Source organism: Drosophila rhopaloa, unplaced genomic scaffold, assembly GCF_018152115.1.
Source record: "Drosophila rhopaloa isolate 14029-0021.01 unplaced genomic scaffold, ASM1815211v1 contig_2, whole genome shotgun sequence".
In the NCBI taxonomy this organism is placed as follows: domain Eukaryota; kingdom Metazoa; phylum Arthropoda; class Insecta; order Diptera; family Drosophilidae; genus Drosophila; species Drosophila rhopaloa.
The window spans coordinates 4,997,414-5,016,598 of NW_025335083.1; the positions used below are offsets into that span (position 1 = coordinate 4,997,414).

The 19,185-nt window shown below is 38.1% G+C and overlaps 1 protein-coding gene across 8 annotated transcripts in view; it reads right to left on the reverse strand.

Moving 5' to 3' along the window:
• The window catches only part of LOC108050586 (CUGBP Elav-like family member 2), a 59,984-nt gene that overhangs the window by 11,072 nt on the left and 29,727 nt on the right, over positions 1-19,185 (reverse strand). For 4 of the 8 annotated variants that reach the window (XM_017132320.2, XM_017132321.2, XM_017132326.2 and 1 more), the window contains one exon: positions 3,428-3,606. In XM_017132320.2, the coding sequence (XP_016987809.1) occupies positions 3,428-3,606 (179 nt within the window). Of the gene's footprint in view, positions 1-3,427; positions 3,607-17,958; positions 18,471-19,185 lie in introns of those variants that run through there. The other 4 variants (XM_017132323.2, XM_017132324.2, XM_017132325.2 and 1 more) reach the window with 2 other exon arrangements.

Below are 19,185 nucleotides of genomic sequence, written 5' to 3' on the forward strand. Positions count from 1 at the left end.
CGTTTTATTCTTTCTGCAATCAATATTTTCGTAAGAGTATATTTTCTTACTCTACTTATTTCCCTACGGTTTTTATTCCTTTACTTAGAACCTTCCCAAGTTCTCTACTAATTCTTAGTCATTTTTCACTACTTGGCCCGTCATCTCACTTCCCTCCGGAACAGCAAAAAACGGGTTAAATGACCCGTTGGGCAACAGTGAGCACTGGGGACTCAACCGCATTCCCAACTTGGCCTGGACTCAGCGCCAACCACTTGACAAATTAGCGAGACGAATGCGAAAAATAAAATCTGCATGCGTTGAAAAATGCTATCATCATTTGGACACCCTCCCGTTCCTCCTCGTACTTTTTGCTTTCATTCGGGTTTTTGTAAAGCAAAAGAGACTTAATGGAGGAGCAGAAGCCGAGAACAAATTGCTGGGCTATAAACATGGCACATTAATATTAAATGCACTTTGCCAGCAGCCTCAGCTCGAGCGTCTTTGGCTTGGGGTTTCGTTTTTTGATGGGCGACTCGCATTGCCTTGGATTGCATTTGATGGCGCTGCATACTTTCAGGCGTCAATAGACTGCAATGACTTTGCAACCCTTGCTTCAGTGCGCCGATCCAAATGATTTGGATCCTGGTCCTGGCCAGCCGGCGCTCCTTTTGCGGCTCCCTTTTCCAGTTTAATATCTCTTGGAGCCCTGGACCTCTTGGTCCCAGCTCATTGCTGGCGTGTGCGTGCCCAGCATCCCGTAATTTGACTTCGAATGCATTAAAATAGCTGGCACACACACAGATAATGGTAAAGCAGGAACTCGCTATGTCATAGAACTTCGTGAGTCTTTTGTGTTTTAAAATTAGATTTTTTAAAAATTTGTATTAAAATACTTTTTTTGAAAATTGTACTGATTTTTTAACATTATTGAATGCTAAAGACGAGCCAGATAAAAATGAGTGTGCCAAAAATCGACAAATCTAGGAGGACATAATATATGAACAGCAATAAATATAATAAGATTTTTTTGAAGTATTCTGTTAAAATAAATTTATTAAGTTTAACTTTTAAAGAACGATAGTATAGACTTAATACCATAAACCAATAGCTAGCAAGGTTTTTTAATATAATAAGCTACTAAGTCCTAATGATTATTTGTTTCAACTTTTTAATTAAAATAATCAGAAATGATTTCGGGATATGATTTGTATTAAGCCTATCATTTGGTTTAGTTTTGTCCAAGGGATTGCTAGTCTATAAGTGTTTTCCCTTGAGGAAGTCCTTAGGAGTCTTCATAGCGTGTTCAGACCGTACTTTCTTGGTGTTTGTGAGTGAGTTGTTGTATCTGTGTTTCCATGTGCCGTAGAATGCATGCATGGCTTTATAATGGCCGTCCGCCCACAACAACATTCATCTTGCAAAAGGCGACAAATTATGTGCAATATACACAGAACAGAGACAGCATGTTCGGACTCTCTCTCTCTCTCTTTCTCCCTCTTTCTCTCTCTCTGCCACTCTTTGTATGTGTTTGTGTTTGGCTGTCGGAAGTTTGTAATTTTGCCTGTTTCCGGCACAAAACTTGCATTAGTCTCTGTTAGTGTGTGAGTGTGTGTGTTTGCTCAAAAGTGGGCGTGGCAGAAGGGAGGGTGGGGTTATTCGTTTGCCAGGATTACCGTTGACTTCTTCCGCTGCCAGAGGCGGCGTCTTGCTTGCGTTCCAGCTTCCTGTTTGCAGTTGCATGCGGTTTTTGTTGTTGCCGCCGCCATTGCACTATGGGGTTTTTGACCTGTTTTTGTGGCATTAATTAATAACTCGGTCAGTTTTGGAGATATCGACATGAAACTTTACCAAACGTCATTATTTGTCCCTAGGCACATATAGTGTGAAAATCGTTTGGATCAGGAAACAATATCCTATAGCTCCCATAGGAACGATCGGTTAAAACTAAAAAAAAATTAATGAAATTTAAAGAGCTGAAATTTGTTGCTCCATGCCTATAAAAGTGGATGATAATAAGTGCAACAAAAGCAAAAAGAAAAAATTTCATCAAACTCAAAACTCATCGGCAGCCACGGATACAGTTTTTAGGCAAAATGATTCGAATTTGTCCAAATTGACGGGCAACTGACAGGACAAACATATCAAAATGATCCTCATATTATAAATAATTTGTTCATCAAACATTGTATAGCCTTTTCTTGCTCAAGCCGGCCCTTCTCGCTATTCCAAACAGCAACCAATTCGGCGTTGGAGAAAGTGAGGTTATCTAAGAAAAATTCAAATTGCACCAATAGTGCGGAAAAGTGCACAATAAGACTAACAGATTTTTGCTCAGAATTGACAAGGCTACAATATACACTTGGACGCATTGAAAACTAATGCAAACTTCTATTTCAAAACTCTTCCCAAAGTTGAAATTTGTTCCTCAAAATTCAGCTTAAGGTGCATTTATAAAATGACAAAATATTAGTATAAACACACATAATTTAAACAATTAATACATTTAACATATAGTACAAGCCTGTGAGATCAGTTTCCATTTGTTTTTTTCTTTTCAAATGGTGTTTTACACGAATAAATTAATTTCAAAGAACGCTTTGAAAAAATGGCAAACTTAGCGCTGGTGCTTTCGGATGCAACAGCTGACTTTACAGCTGTTATGCTAACATATGCTGTTAAGTATTAACATTTTGAGTATGACGCATAACAGTTTGATGTTCTGTTAATGCACTCCAATTTTTTTTTTTTTAATTAGAGCACTTTTAAAAAATGACTAAATGCCACATAAAGTGGTCAAAAACCCCATTGTGCATTGTGGAATGGAGAGCTGTCCCAGTATATGTGTGTGTGTGTGTGTGGGTGTCTCTGCTTTGGTATGTGTGCCATGGAGAAACGTGTTTTATATGCGCGACTCTTGCCGCCACTGCAATTAATCATTACGACAGTTTTTCCCACACTCGCCACAGGACCAAAAGACAAAAGGCCCTTAAAGAGGATAAAAGACTTTAAGGCGATCGTTTTTGTTACTTTCTGATCTTCCATTGATGTTTTCACAAGCAGTCGTTAAAGTTCTACCAGTTTTGCTCCTTCAAATTGTTAATGTTTATAAAAATAAAATAAAGGAGAATAAGATTTCATCTCATTATAAGCTGACATCTTATTATAAGCTGTCATCTAATTTAGTTCACCAAATTTTAGAAATTAAATTTCAGACTGTGTAACTTACATTCGGTTATGTAAAACATAACATTACGTAAGTGTATGTGTATGCGTAAATAGTCAGGACAAAGTTTTATTTTTACATCATATGTAAAAAGTGGCTCTCAACTTAAAGTGATTGCTGTGACACCCCAAATGTTCACAAATTTTCTATTTATTTTTAAAGTTAGTCACTCAAGCTGTATTTACTGACTTATTAGGACCTTATCTGAAGTCCTGGACTCACCTTGATGGCTCCGATGGCGTTCTGCTTGGTGGCGAATGTGACGAAGGCGCAGCCCTTGCTCTGGCCGGCCTGATCCCGGAGCACCGTGCACTCCTCGATGGTTCCGTGGCCTGTGAAGAGCTGCCTCACATCGGCCTCCGTGTATTTTTTGTTCAGCATGCCGACGAAAAGTTTACGTTCTGCAAATACATCAGCGGAAAATGCGAAATGAAAGAATGTTTTTCAGCGAATGCTTGCAGGAATAAACATAAAATAAATACGGTCTGAAGTAGAGTGGTAAAATTAACATAAATAACAATTGTGGTTGGGCGAGAGCGGGTCAAGAGGTCGTCCAACTGCAAACATTTGGTTTAAAAGCCCCAACTTAATGAGTTGCCAATGCTGCAGGAACTATTACTATGGCCTGCACGGTACTTCATTCTGGGCTGTAAAAATGTTGCTCCAACTGAGGCAGCTGACTGTGTGACTAGCGGACTGAGTGACTGACTGACTGGTTGACTGACGAGAGCTGCCAGCGAAATGGTCACCATAAAAATAGCATTAAAAAGCGCGAAATGAACACATGTATGAGTGGCTTAACGGCTTTAAAGCTTATGGGTAGCCAAGGTGACGTACGAATGAAGTCCTAGCGTCTTTCCAGCTAAATTTCGTAGTCAAAAAAATGTATGGGTGTTTATTAAACATTATAATGATGAACTCGTTTAACAAATCTGTAGTGATTTTGAAATCGCTTCTTAAGTGTATGCAGTAAATATGGCATTTTGGCTATCTTGGTAAAAAATTCTTATAGTATTACGTTTTTCGTGATTTGGGTAATTTTAATAAATTCTGTTTAGCATATCTTTTAAAGGATCCTTCAGATTTTGCTAATATACTTTGTTTCAAGATACGATTATAAAAATACCTGATATATTATATGAAAATCAAAGGAAATTTTGACATCACTGGCCTCGATTTAACCTACAACAGGTGAATCTATTTTTTGACTGTTTTCTTTATGAACTCTTAGCTGATGCTTAATTTTTTTAATGAGCCGACAGTGTGCGTGCTGGCTCCATTAAACGCTTGGTCAGTGGGTATTTAACCCAAATTGTGGAACACACTACGTATGAGTGATATTTTTGGCTATTTCTTTTAGGGGGCATGTGGGGCGATGGGGTTGCAATTAATCACAGCACAACTTTTTAAGCAGCTGGGACCTGTAAAGGGGAAACAACTTTAAACTGGTTCAATAAATCCCCTTCGTCTTCTGTGCTCCTACAGATTTGAGATCTCTCCCCTCATCGAAACAAGAACATTTGTAAGAGAAAAGTTTTTGTGCATAGCAATTGTTATGCTTTATCTGGTCCACATGTGAGGAGGGGGAGGGGAGGTTGCAAACTTTTTTGGGAGCGCACATGCAAAAGACTAAAAACGCAATCGCAACAAATCGAATCAATGCAACAAGAACTGTGCGAACTGCAGCAATAAGAAAGAGGAACTTTTCATTCTGCAACACTTTCGAGCACACTCCCTACATTCCTTAAACTGTCCTATCTTGGCTTAAAGTTTTCCCGAGACAACACATACTATACATATAAGCATTTTGGGAGTGTGGGCTCAGGCATTCCCCTAAAAGCAAACTAAGCGTGCGTTCAAACCACTTTTTGATACCGTAATTCAGGAAGAGGTTTGCTTGAAAAAGCAGTTAGCAAGCTAAAGTTACGAGTCGATTGTGAAATGTATTAATATTAGTAAATACTAAATATCATTTTACCTTTTTTTGTCAATTTGTTTACAGCTTACTGTGGCTATTTAATTATGTGTAATAATTTAATAATAATTGCTTCATTAAAGCCCTCAATTTAGACTCAGTTGTTCAAATATCGACGACATTACTTTACGTACATTAAAATACTTTAACACTTAAGCCTTAAAAAAATTAATTTTTTTAAATATGTATCTTAAGAGTTTTTAAAGTTAATTTTCCCGTTTATATCGTTTAAAGGCCAAGCAATTTAAACAGTCTAATTTGTAATATAAAAAGCTATGAGTTCAAATAAATACGTTTTAAAATATAAAATGTATTAGGAAATACGCTCTTCAAATATTCGTTTATATAATTTTAAATACTAATAATATCAGAGTGTGAAAATGACAGCTTGTTTTTAGGGTTTATTGGAAATAGTATCGTATTGTAGGGTGAAGCGAGTTCTACGGCAACCCATTTAGAATGCCCCCCTTTGAGCAGGGGTGTCGTAAAATATAAATATAGAACTTTGTGCCGCTGCAAGGGAAGTGATTGGAAATTGTTGCTTTCGCCTGGAGTTGGCACTAGGAGAGGTGATCCACGGAGACCCCAGCCAAGGCACTCAGAACGCACTCAACATGGCCAAAAGGGTGGCTGAAATGGGTCTTATCTGTGGGTGCGGATGGAACTTTTTTCAACTGGGAGCGAGGCATTCCTGTGTGCTAAATACATACGAAGTTATAGTTCTTCCTCGCCTGGTTTTGTTTGCCATGCACCCCACTTTTTGGTCTTTGTCCGGCACATGTGCAAAATTTATTTGAGGTTAGTTCAGGTGTGACACAAGAAGTAACATTTTATATATTTATTGTATGGATTTGCCATTTTAAGTTGAAACTTTGCCAGCGAAGATACGAGTGGCACGAAGGAAAAGGGCTATGACAAAAGGAGGTTAAAACTTATTGCAGGCACCTGAGTCCGCCCCCTCCCCCCTTCCCCCATCGAACAGCTTGTTAAGGACCTCTTTTGTATTTGGCACCGCTGATTGGAAAGTTTTATGCGCACGTGATTTTTTCAGCGCTGATAAAGGCGTGTTGGGAAAAGTCCTGGGCAGCGAAAAATAAAATCCTCAAGCATTTCCTTTCACTGGAGATAAATGGGGACAAAAGAGGAGGAGAGTTAGATGAAGTTAAAAATACATAAATTTAACCAACTGAAACCCTTTTCTTAAAAAAAAAAAGTTGACTTTAAATTTTGAATTAACTATTTGCTGTACTATTTATAAATTAAATAATTAAATTAAATTCTGTAAATTCTGTAAGAAACCTGTTTTTTACGTAAAAGAAAAGGACATTGTATTATTTAATTGTGTTAGACTATAAATTCAAAATGTCTTAATTATACTGATTTCCATAAATTTATATCAGTATAATTGAGTTATTTGCAAAATTTAAACTTTTCGAAATATGATATTAAAACAAGAGAGAACGCTATAGTCGGGTGCCCCGACTATCAGATACCCGTTACTCAGGTAAAGGGAGTGCGAGGGAGATGGAGATAGAAACTTTGATCACGCATAACTTTTTAACGAATGGTCCGATTTAAAAAATTTCTTCCACATTTCGATAGGTATTGATAAACACAATAAAACTGCATTTTTACTTTTCCGAAATATTTAAATTTTTAAAATCGAATATAAGCGATTGTGGGCGTTAAAGGGGGCGTGGCACCTTTTTGAAACAAACTTGCGCTGCGTAGGAACTCCTAGAATCTGCATGCAAAATGCCAATCTTCTAGCTTTTATAGTTTCCGAGATCTCAGCGTTCATACGGACGGACAGACAGACGGACAGACAGACGGACAGACGGACATGGCTATATCGACTCGGCTAGTGACCCTGATCAAGAATATATATACTTTATAGGGTCGGAAACGCTTCCTTCTAGCTGTTACATACTTTTGCACGAATACAATATACCCTTTTACTCTACGAGTAACGGGTATAACTATATTTTACAAAATGCATCCCTTTCTAGTTGTTCTACAACTATTGTTCATACTTGCAATGTTAGTTATATAACAATATGAAGAAACAAACAACCAATAATAACTCTCAGATTTAATTCAAATACTATTTTATTATGGATTCCACTCATTACTCCCGGGTTATGGCTCATTTCCATTGGTTCTGTCGTTGCCGGTGCAATCTCCGCATTAATTCGGCTTTAGGCAGTTTATCATTTTCACCTTTTTCGGCGGCACAGAAACCAGTGCCTGGAAACTGTCGCCAAATGGCAGGAATCTCATTTAAGCGAAGTCACTGCCTGCCTCCTTGTCCTTCGTTGGCTCACACTTTCGGTGCATCTCTCTGTCATTCCTGTGGGCCATTACAGTTGCAGAAATTGCAATTTCACGACAATTACCACAAATTGGTTTCCTCAACTGGCTGGGCGAACATTTTCGTTTCGTTTCGTTTTGCTCGTCCTTCTTCGTGCCTTCCGCCTCACAATTATGCAGCAAAGTTGCACCTCCTCTGGGGATTTTTCAGGATGAGGGGGGACTTCCGCCTGCGGCATATGCATTGTAAGTTCATCCTTGGGAGCCAACTCTGCCATATGATGTCGTTAACTGTCTTAAGATTTATATGCACAGTCACAAGCGGAAACTGCACTTATGTGTGGGGCGAAAGGGGAGCCCCCATATCTGCTGGGTCCTCATATATTTCACTTCACACTTGAGACATCAACTTTTGTGTCAAGTCGGTTTCTGGCCCCAAAAATGTTTGGCCCCGGGCGAAGTTTGTCATGTGCATAATTTACTTTTTCCACATACGAATTACGTATCTTTTATCTTATTAGAGTTTTTCTGTGCAGTCACCCAAGCATTAGATTGCATTCAATTTGCATCGCAATTAAATTGCTCGCTCTTCGAAAAATCCTTCGACAGCTCTTAATTATTTTCTCGGTTGTGTTTGTTTGGCATAAACAAATTAAGCGCCTTGTGCGAATGCTTACAAGCTAAGCTGTTTCAATCCGACATCCCTGGCATACTTTCTGGCGCCATACAAGTATATGTGCATGCAAATATTAAGTCATGATACGCACTTGAGCGCTCCAAGATAATGGTGAGGAGAATTTAATTTCGAAGAAGTTCAGATGCTCTCTTCTCTTTACAATTGGCGAATTGTTTACAAATGTTTCAAATTGATAGCAATAATGATCCTAAGAAAATACTTTTCTATTGAAACCTACAAATAACACTTTTCTTTTGAAACCTACAAATAAAACTCCAAATAAAAACATGTGTACCACTATAATGAATTTTAAATTATTATTTATATATATTTTACTAAAATGATGTTCTGTTAATTAAATAAACTTAAGGTTTTTACTACATTCCTGTACATTTTCCTTACACTAAGAATTAGTTTCCAATATATTTTATTCTGCAGATGCATAATTATCACCCTAGCCCATATATCCAAAATGTACCATATTGGGTAAACCGCAAACAAAAGTCAAACGCATTAACCGGAACAACTGCAAACGAATGAAGCGCATAAAACTTTTACGGAACCGACTGAGAGTGGGTAGAATTCCACTCGAGGGTTGTCAACCGAGATTTGCATATATCGCAGTATGGATGAAGCAGAATTTGCTACTAATGTGAAGAACATTAAAATGAGGACGAACCGGGAGGAGCAGAAGTGAAAGGATAAATGTTAAACACGCCAGCCAGATTTATACAATACACACATTCAAATTACACTCGGATATACGAGTTGTGGTATTCGAATTGGAGGAATGTGGCATTATTCAGGACATGGCCAGGGGCTAAGAAGGAGCTGTAAAGTAATACATATGTAAAAACAGATGTGAACAAGTTAGCTAATGGCCATGACTTTACCCTGCCTCCTCTTCGTGCCTCGCCCACTAATAAATGACACACAATTGCAGCTTTAGCTGAGTTTTCAGAAATATTATTTATATTTGGCTTATGTTTACATCTTGTCAAAAGAATTTTATATTCCATTTCCTTGGGCTATTTAATTGTAAGGAATTACTTTCAATCGTTATATCACAGGAAGTGCACAGTGTTTGCTTGACGTCAATGTGCCTTATCTAAGCTATTGAATTGAGTCTTGAATTAATTAAGATACATTATAATAGAGCTTGTCTCAGACAGCCTCTAATCACATTTTAAGCTACTTAGGCCACATCTCAGCTCCTATCAGGTTTCAATTAAAATTTTGCATAAGACAATGGACAGCCTTAAGCACGAAAATGGAGAGGATAAGTGAAGTACTCAGGATGCAGGATGTTTCACTCCCGATCCGCCATGTCTAAAAACAGTTAACGTTTTTAATTATAACATAAACACTCCGACAGCACTGGGCGCACTACAATGGAAATCCAGAGAAAGTCTTAACTTACAGCACTCGAGAAAATTGACTAAGACAAATAATATTATATTATATTTTGATTTCCAGTTAATGTTAAAAGTTGTGTGTACAACAACTAAATATTTATTTATAGTCCTACTTAATCAGTTGAACCAACAAAGATTGTATAAAAAAAAGTTTTTAAAGGTGTTTTAAAAACAAATAATATTTTAAATTATATTAAGTGAAATCTACTTTATTCAGATGCTTTAATTAAAATGTACCGGTTTATTTAATAATAAATAACAACAACATCGTTAAAGGTTCTTAAACGAATTGTTATTTTTTCTACTGTAAGTGGCATGTGTTGTAGCTCCTGCTGTTGTTGTTACTGTGTGTGTACTGTACGGATTAAGCGCTGAGCGCACACGAGGCCTGATAAATGAAAATGGCATGCACACATGTGCAACAGCAGCAACAACACGGCAGCAACATCAGCGGCAGCAGCAACATCAGCCATGGCACAGCAGCAATTTTCAAGTGCTGCACGAGTTGAAGCCAACTTTTCACATATTTGTATCTGTTTGTGTTGTTAAGTAGTTTGGGCGTTTCCAGCTCGCAGTCTCAGCTGCATAAATATTTATTGCAGAAAATTCATGTGTGCCGTGGAAGGCGCCAATTCACATAGCATACTTTTGGACGGGTTTCTCATAATTAATTTAAAGCCCCGCCAATCGAGAAAAAAATGTAAACTGCTGAAATTATGATGCTTATTTCGGGCCATCAAAATGCACTAAAATGGGAGTTACACACATATATGATGTAGTCCTTCCCAATTGTTCATTCCCCTGCCGGCAGAGTTTATGGCCCGGCCCAAAGGGGCCAGACAAACTTATTGCGGTGCAGAAATTTTTATGTTTTAATTCAATTAAGCTCCCTGGCGGTTCCAAGAGGAAGGAGCGCAGACGGGAAGTGGGGAAAACCTCTGTGGGCGACGCATTTAATGCGCACAAATTTTCGACATTTCTTTCCCGCTCGCTCTCTTGCGCTCTGCGCAGCATATTTGCATAATTTTGCAATAATTGACAAGCGGAAAATGTTGATGCGGAAACGGAAATTAAAATGGAATTTTCAACTAACCTTTTTTCTCCTTCATGAGCCAACGTTTTGCCACCCGGTGACGTTTTCCAGGGAATAATTATGTGCATGTAATTAATTTATAATAAGAAAGGTGCAAGGAGTGGAAGATGGGTAACTAAGAAGACATTTGCTTCTCACTTTACTTTGTTACTATTTTTATTTTTTAAGTGAAGTACTTATTGTACTTGTCTTTAAGGCTTATCAGGAATAAAAATATAATGTAAAAAAGATAAGTGCCAAATAGTAAAAAATATTTGTCATTATACTGCTCCTTAAAGTAATAACAAATCATTTTCAGAAGTGGGAAATGGCAGCAACAAGATTTGTATGAGAAGTGCCCAGGCTTCATCCTTTTCTATTCGTGTCCCGATAGCATAACTCTTTTCTATACATCGCCATTTTTCCTGGCCACAAAACACAATTAACAGTCATAAAACCTAATTCCATTCGCTGTGCCAACCGCAGCGACAAATGAACGAAATCATTATAATCATCCTGCCTCTCGGCCCCAGTCCCAATCCCTCCGGATCCCAATCCCCTCTGCCTGCCCGTCCCGCTGACCACGATCCACTCCGTTGACAGGAGCTGGGAGCCGGCACGTTTCGATTACGTTGGCAACACTTCCGGCCCGCGAGCGCCACAATTTCCGCTGCAGCAGCAGCAAAAATGGGGAAGTACCCCGAAGATGATGTGGCAGGAGCAGGAGCAGGAGCCACGGGGGACGGGGGACGGGGGCATGTTGCAATAGGCAAACTGCCAGCAGCGAAATGGGGATTTGGACGGGATTCAGGGGGAGTTGCTCATTTCTGCCATTCGCTTGAAGGGTTCATTTGTGTGTTATGCGAGCAATATCTCGTGTCTTGTGCTCTATTTTGATGCCCTTTTGGAAAGGGTTTTCTATTTTTAAGAAACTTTTTGTAGCAGTCAAAAAATAATATAGAATTAACAAAGTGCTTTGATCTATTTTTTCTTTCTTTTTATTTCTGTAGAAATGTAAAATATTAGCAAGCATGCCAATTAAATCTAATAGTGAGTTAAAAGCTAATAATATGTTTATAATAAGTAAAGCTATATCGCTTTATCGTGGTAAATACCTTTATTTTTAGGTATAACTAACGCATTGGCAACATATTTAAAATAATTATTAGCAAAAGAGGACTAATACTTTATTAAATATTTTGTAAGTACAACTCTTTGATATTGATAACTCTATAAAAATGTATGTTAACATTAGCTTTAAAAATATTGGAATTTTTTTTAAGAAAAGTAAAAAGTTTACAAAGTTATATATTATAAAAGCATTTAAATAACGACTTTTATGTACTTGGTTTTAGAGTTATACTTTTGGAAGATATTACAAATAAAATGTTTGAAATGTGTAAAAAAGCAATTAATAAAATAAAATAACTGATTAGAGCACTGAAGTAAAAGTGCGATAGTAAGTAGTAAATTTAGAGAGTTGAGAGTATTTCAAGGTTTTGTTATCCAACTAAGGATTTTTTGTGAAATATTTTTCGTTGCTGTTTTGTTTTTTATTTTTGTAGCCATTCGATGACCGTTTCTGGCTGCCTTTGTGCTCTTCATTCAATTACCGCTGCCAGCGGCTATTCCTATTCTAATGTTTTCCATCCTATTTCTCCGCCCCAGTCCCCTGATGATGTTCTCAAGTGCTTCACTGGCAACTTGCCCTGAAGATGAGAAATGCTTGGGGGGAAAGCAGAGAAAGGGGAGCGGAGGAGCGAGCGATGAGGGCAGAACAAAGCTGAAAGTGCAATGGAGAAAGGGGGCTGTCCCCCAGTCCATAAACATATATTTCCTAATTTTTTCCTATTGCTTCTGTATTATTTTTTTATGTATCAACATTTTTCTTAAGTTCTTGGCAAGAGCCTCCACTTGGAGATTGTTGAAATGGAACTACAAAGAAGTTGCAGTCTCAAGTGGAACATGGAAATGACTTAATGAAAAACCACTTGACCAACATCAATCAGCAAAATGTGCACTTGGCGTTGAATTTCCCCTCTAAGATTCCCCATCTTACATTGGTTTACTAATTGACAGCATAACCAATAACTAATACGTCAGCTAAATGCAGAAAATCATTTGGAATTGCATTTCGGACAGGTCGAAGCCGAATATATCGAAATAACTGACAAAGTAAGCTGCCCTGCTTGCATTTCGATGATTAATTTAGAATTCGAATTTAAAATTAAATTACGTTTTTCGCTATCCCATTATTTGCCAGGTCTGTTTCGGGCTCTGGCAAACTGGTTCTATGACGCACGTGCTCCGGAGACAATAAACGTTTTTGTTTTCGTGGTTATTGTTGGGGAGGGGGCGTTCAGACATTCATAAGATACATTTTGACGTCGTATCTTATGTCATTTTATAGCTCATGCCTTGCTGCACATTTAATCTCGTAGATTCACTCCACTCCTACCCCAACTCTCCGGCGTTCCCAGGTGTTTCTGCATATTTGCGGCTGTGAGATGTCACGTCAAAGGTAATTTTGATTGCCAGTCAGTCAGTCAGCATCTGCCAACAAGTTGCTCAAATCTTCTACCCGACACTCGTAAAACATCTCAACTTGTCCCTCGTTCCTTGAGCTGCTTTTTGTTTTTTGTACTTTTTTAACCTGCCTCCAAATGCGCTTTGCATAATAATCAGTTTGGGATCTTTGGTAACAAAATGGGATGGCCTAAGGTGATTACTTTGGGAGAAAATTGTAGTCAGGGAGTGCTTATAATAAACAGTTTTTAAGAAATAGTGTCATTATCTATAAATATAGATTACAAATAAACAAAACCCTTTAAATATTTGAAAGTTTTGAGTAGTTACATTATCTGTCATTTTATTATTTACAATTGTCTATGGTAATCAATATTTGTTATTAGTTTCTGAATACATAACTAACAAAATTTATTACCGAAAGAAAATCAATTATTTTTATAATACTAGCAAATAAATTGATTTAATACACATATATAAAGTGTCTAGCCTAGAAGCCTTTTAACGGAATTGCATTGTAAATATATTAAATCAAATCAAAATGTGATTATTTAAATCAATATATGTAATTCTTAGGCGTTCCACAATGCAACTTGTTGATAGAATTAAAAATTCAATCTTGGGCTAATGTCTAGCTCCTCAGTCTCTTGACCACTAATGCGAATGGCATTCTCCATAATCCTCCCAAGGCATCTTTATCGCCTCCTCGGCACACAACCAATTTCTACCAGCTCGGGCTTATAAGGCATTCCTGGCACATTGTAGCTTCCAGATCTAATTAGCTTAAAATTCCTGAGGCGGAATTCATCTTCCATAAGGGCAAGCTGCATTAGGATTTTGGTGCTGTAGGCACAAGGACTTTGATGCTGCAGCCCAAAGATAGCCTTTCAATGTGTGTAAGTATATTTTGGGATACTTCTACGGCCGATTGCTCATATAAATAGGCAATAAATGCGAATTTGCCAGAAAGTTTGCTTATCGGTTGCATTTCCCTGCACCCAAAATTGTAATGCTCGATTGTTTCGAGTTCGCTTTGTTTCGGGGCACATGTAAATATATGCAGATACGACTCTCAGATACGAGTGTATCTGTTTGAGTTGCCCCCTTGCCACATCCGAATCAATTGATTACGTATTCCGCATTGTTGTGTATTTGTCGCGACAGAATTTCATTTCGTTCTTATGGGACGTTCAGTCGATGTCGATCAAGCGACCCATTGAACCCCCGAACACCGAACACCGAACCCCTTAACCCCTCAGTGGCCCCTGTGCTTCCCCGTGCCCCACCCCTTTCTGCCGCCATTGAACTGTAACGCATTCAGCATTTGTTGCTCTCGTGCATTGTCTATGCAAAATTGTGGCTGCTGCTCATTCTGCGGTGTTCGTTGAACTCACTCGTTGTTCAACTTTTTGGTCACTTGTCGCCCGACATTCGATGTTTGATTTGCCGAATGGAGTTCGGGGTGCCAGAGGGTTAAGGGGCGAAACTGGGCCTCGTTGGCCAATTGTCAAATGCCTAAGAGTTCGCTGGGAATTAGCTGCAAATGAATTGAGTGAGGAAGATATAGAAGACTGAATGTACACAGAGCAAAAGATAAATAAATAATTAAGCGTTAAGAATTAAAGTACTGATCTTTATATCCAAAAAGTAGGAATTCTTAATTATGTACTTTCCCAAATTAAACAAATCTTGTTGATGTTATTGTATTATTGCTAAAAAAAAAGGCTTTCTTTTATTTCCTTAACATAATTAAAGTATTAAGATTTGGAATCATTGTCTCATTTAAAAGTTGTTAAAAAATATATGGGAAATGAGGTCGTCAATTTCATTCGCTAATAGCTCTTTTAACATTTTGAAAACTTATAATTTTTTTTTCGCCTGCTATTAAAGTGTTTTAAATCCGTTTTCTGAAAACACCGACGTACAGGAACAGCTTTATGGACATATTCAATATCAGTACACCAAAATCTATTGGAAAATTATACTTTTGCTTAGTGTAGGACAAGTTTTTGTGAATTTTATACTATAGCTTTACATTTCTCATTATTATCATGAAATTATCATCGTGTTTTAACATTTACAATTCTGTGGCATATGGATAGTCCCTGAATATTCAACCACAGTAACTGCTCATATTCCATATTCCCATTTCTCATTTCCCCCATTTGCATTCAGCCTTTAGAAGCTTCAAGAAACCAGACATTACCTCAGCGTTTGGGGAATTGCAGATTGTGACTGCTGACAGGGGGTTCTTCGTCTTCCTTGTAACTCCCTAACACCAGAAAAAGAGCACCATCCCCATGTTAACCCATCAATTGTCTGCCGTCTAACTCGGCACATGACTTGCATATCTATGCGGTATATGCGAAATGAATTGTTGACTTCGACTTTGCGTCCGACTTTGACTGTGACCAAACAAAGCCAAAGTAAAAGCTTTGATAAATAAGCAGTCAAAAGGGAATCCACCAGCGGACACGAAAAAAAAATAAAGAACAAACGACGGAGAAAACTATAAATAAATAAAGTGCATGTATTCCGAGAACAATTCGATGCAGGCGAGTGTCGAACGGAAAATAATAATTCTATGGCAAGATCTAGTGACTCGGGCGGTACCCAGAAAAGAGCGTGTTAGTCAAAATGGCTGTCAGTCAAAAGTGAAGTGTAACAGCTGGATGGATGTGTGTGAGTATTACATAAGGTTGTGGGTCTCAGAATTTGCGGCAGGGCATTATAAATGTATTTTCTCCCTCTCTCACTTAACGTGTGCAAATGCGTTAACATAAATGTAACACGTTTCGCTGTGGTAACAACAACTGCAACAGCAACTATCCACATGTCACGTAGCTTTTGCATGCCAACGCCAGAGCCGAGAACCCCAAAGACCCTAAAAGTCGTGTGACCCGAGGCAATCCAAGAAACTGTCACATCTCAGAGACCAGACAGGAAACCAGTGGCAAGAGGAGGAGGCAAGGAGCAGCATCAGAAGGTAAAGTCACTTTCCTCTGTGGACTTAACAAAATATTCAAAATTGTATTCAACCTTATGGTGGAGTCTAAAAATAAAAACCTTAAGCCATATCAAATTTATTAAAGTTCCAGTTGCTAGTTGATTGGGCTTTTAGCGATGTTGAGCTAATTAATGAGTCACGAATTGGTTGTTGAAGTTATGCAATATATAAACGAACTTGAATTAATAGAGTCTGGGAAAATGAAATAATAAGAAACAGCAAAGCACTTTGAAATCTTAATGAGAGATTAATGTCTTCGAATTCTGTTTAGAATCTGTATGTTGTTTCCTAATTTATAATATTTTTTTATTCCTTCCTTCAAAACTAAACCAAACACGATAAATAAAGCTATGGAGTCGAAACATTTAATTATGTTAATTTCATAACATTTATTCCTTTGCCTAACCAAAATGAACTGAGTTCCCAAAACCGAAAAAAAACCCAGCCAAGCTGAGAAGAACAAATAGTAAAATCCATCCATGGTTTTTCCCACCCAACCATCCTCCACAACCATCTACCATTTTTTATCCGCTCTTGTAAGGGAGTTCAAAAGTCCCTTGACAAAGCTAAAATTTAATTAGCCGCCCAGCAAGTGGCGTTTGCAAATGAAATTACACAAACACATTCACACACAGGCACGCACACAAAGGGAGCGAATTGCCAGCGTTACATACTCCTCAATCCCTCAACCCCCTCCCCCCCCCCACCCTCACACACACACACACACACACCCACATTGGTTTAACATTTAGCCACTTGGCGCGAAAAGGAAATAAAATACACGACAATCCAACAAAAGCACGGGAAAAAAACACGAAACTTGCATCGAAACATGAAACACTCGCCCCTTTTCACCGCCTTGTTTTCCCCGGAAAAGTGCTCTGTTGGCGCCCCCTAGCGGGCAGTCCGCCCACCCGCTTGGCTTTGTAATCCTCGCGAGCTTCACAATAAACACGAAAATATAATTTGCAACGTTTTTGCAGGCGACGCGCTTCCGCTGCCAAAGCGTAGAAATGCAATGAGTTTTAGACAATAGATGCCACAGTGAACGGTCATTAAAAACGACACGTCGCCAGGAGAAGTGTAATTAATTATTTGCCTACAAAAAATTGCAACCTTTAATGGTGCTATATCAAACATACATTTTTAGCCTTTGGCAGCCTCGTGAATTATTTATCTTTTCAATTGACTTGTAAATAAGGTAAGCTGTCAGATGCGCATGATAAAAATGTCATCGACTAATATCGCTTCTGTTCATCTGATTAAACTTAATAAAATCATTTCGTTTAAATTATATAAAAAGGCAAAATTAACTGGTCAAATTAACGTAAAGCACTTACATTTTATTATTTAAATATAAGCGTTTTTGGTATTAAAAAATATATGATTTGTTTTGATTGAGGTTTTTGCAACATCGTTATTTTTCTCTAGCACTAAGGTTGCTATCTATTAGATGTTTAGCTTCTATAAAAAATTCTATTATTTAAGGAAAAAGGTTTAAATATATAAAAATAGACTTTATAACAAAGAGTAATTATTTTTAAATATTTCAAAAGATAACAAAATTAATAATTTTGATCTGTTCCATTGGAATGTTTGATTAATATACACCAACTTTACAAGACATCACGGTAATGCCACATAAAATAAAAATAATAATAAATAATAATAAAACTAACTTACAGTAAGCGGGTCGGTCTTAAGGAGACCCCACTGTGCTCGGACCGACTGGGCTTAACTGGACGCTGGTCCGTGCAAGTAACACTAATTACCTGGAACTAAATATGGCGCCGGATTCGGTGGCGGCAGCCAATACGTTGCCGTTATCGCCGGATACAACTGATGGCCATTTGTGGCCATGTTTGTGGACATGGCTGACGGGTGGAGAGGGTGGTTCGGGTGGTTTGGGTGGTGCATCGGTGGGGGCGAGTGCTGCTGATGATGTGGCGGCGACGAGTCCGCGGAGGAGCTGCCCGGGCTCATTTTGTTGTAGCGGACGATCAAGTTGTTGTTGTTGTTGTTGCTGACGGGCGGTGGAGATGCTGCATGGGTTTTGGCCGATAGGGGGCGCTGCTCGCTAACGCCGCCATTTCCATTTCCACTTCCGTTTCCGTTGATATTGCTGTTGTTGTTTAAGGAACTGCTGCATTCCATGATATTTGGGTTTTTCATGTTATTTATTGCGCGCTAGATGGCGCCAGCACACACACGAAAAAAAGGTCGAAGGGTTCAAATAATTTTGTCTAGCTAAAACTTTGCTTTGCTTTTTTATGGGCCTCCTGGGCTAAATTAAAAACGAAGGGTAATATTTTATTTGTATTTATTTTAGCAAGGGCTGCCATTAAAATGCCACAATTATTCACTTGTGCATAATTTGAATTTTATTTGCCACACACACACGCGCTTAACTCTTTTTTAGCACAGCGTTTTATGGTCTACCATTTTTGTATAACTAATTAATTTGCCATATTGTCCGGCGAGTGCAGTTTGCCTTTTGCAATAACGCAGTATTTTTTATTGTCGTTCTGTGTTATTTACTTTCAATTTGTTGCACATTACCCATCAACGCACCGAGCGCTAATGGGACGGACATGACCCGCCCGTACGGGTTGTCCATTCGGATGGACCATATTTGTTTTTATTGTTACGATTATTATGGTGATCACATAGCGCAGTTGTTTGATTTTGCATTTAATGTCCGTTAAAAAGCCCCGCAAGCAATACAAAAATCATTGAAAAATTCAAAGCAAATAAACAAAAAAAATTTTAATCCATCCTGCTTTCGCTTAAACAATTTTTATTGCCGTTCATATGGCACTTTGTGGAGAATATCACTATTATTTATTAGGATGTTTACTGCGCTTCATTAAAAATATAAAATAATCGTTTTCAAAAATTTCAATTGCGGGAAACGCTTGGAAAGATATACCTTATATTTCTCAGTACATTTAAATTATTTTGAAATTTGTACCTGTGTCAAAATATGCACAACTCTCCCA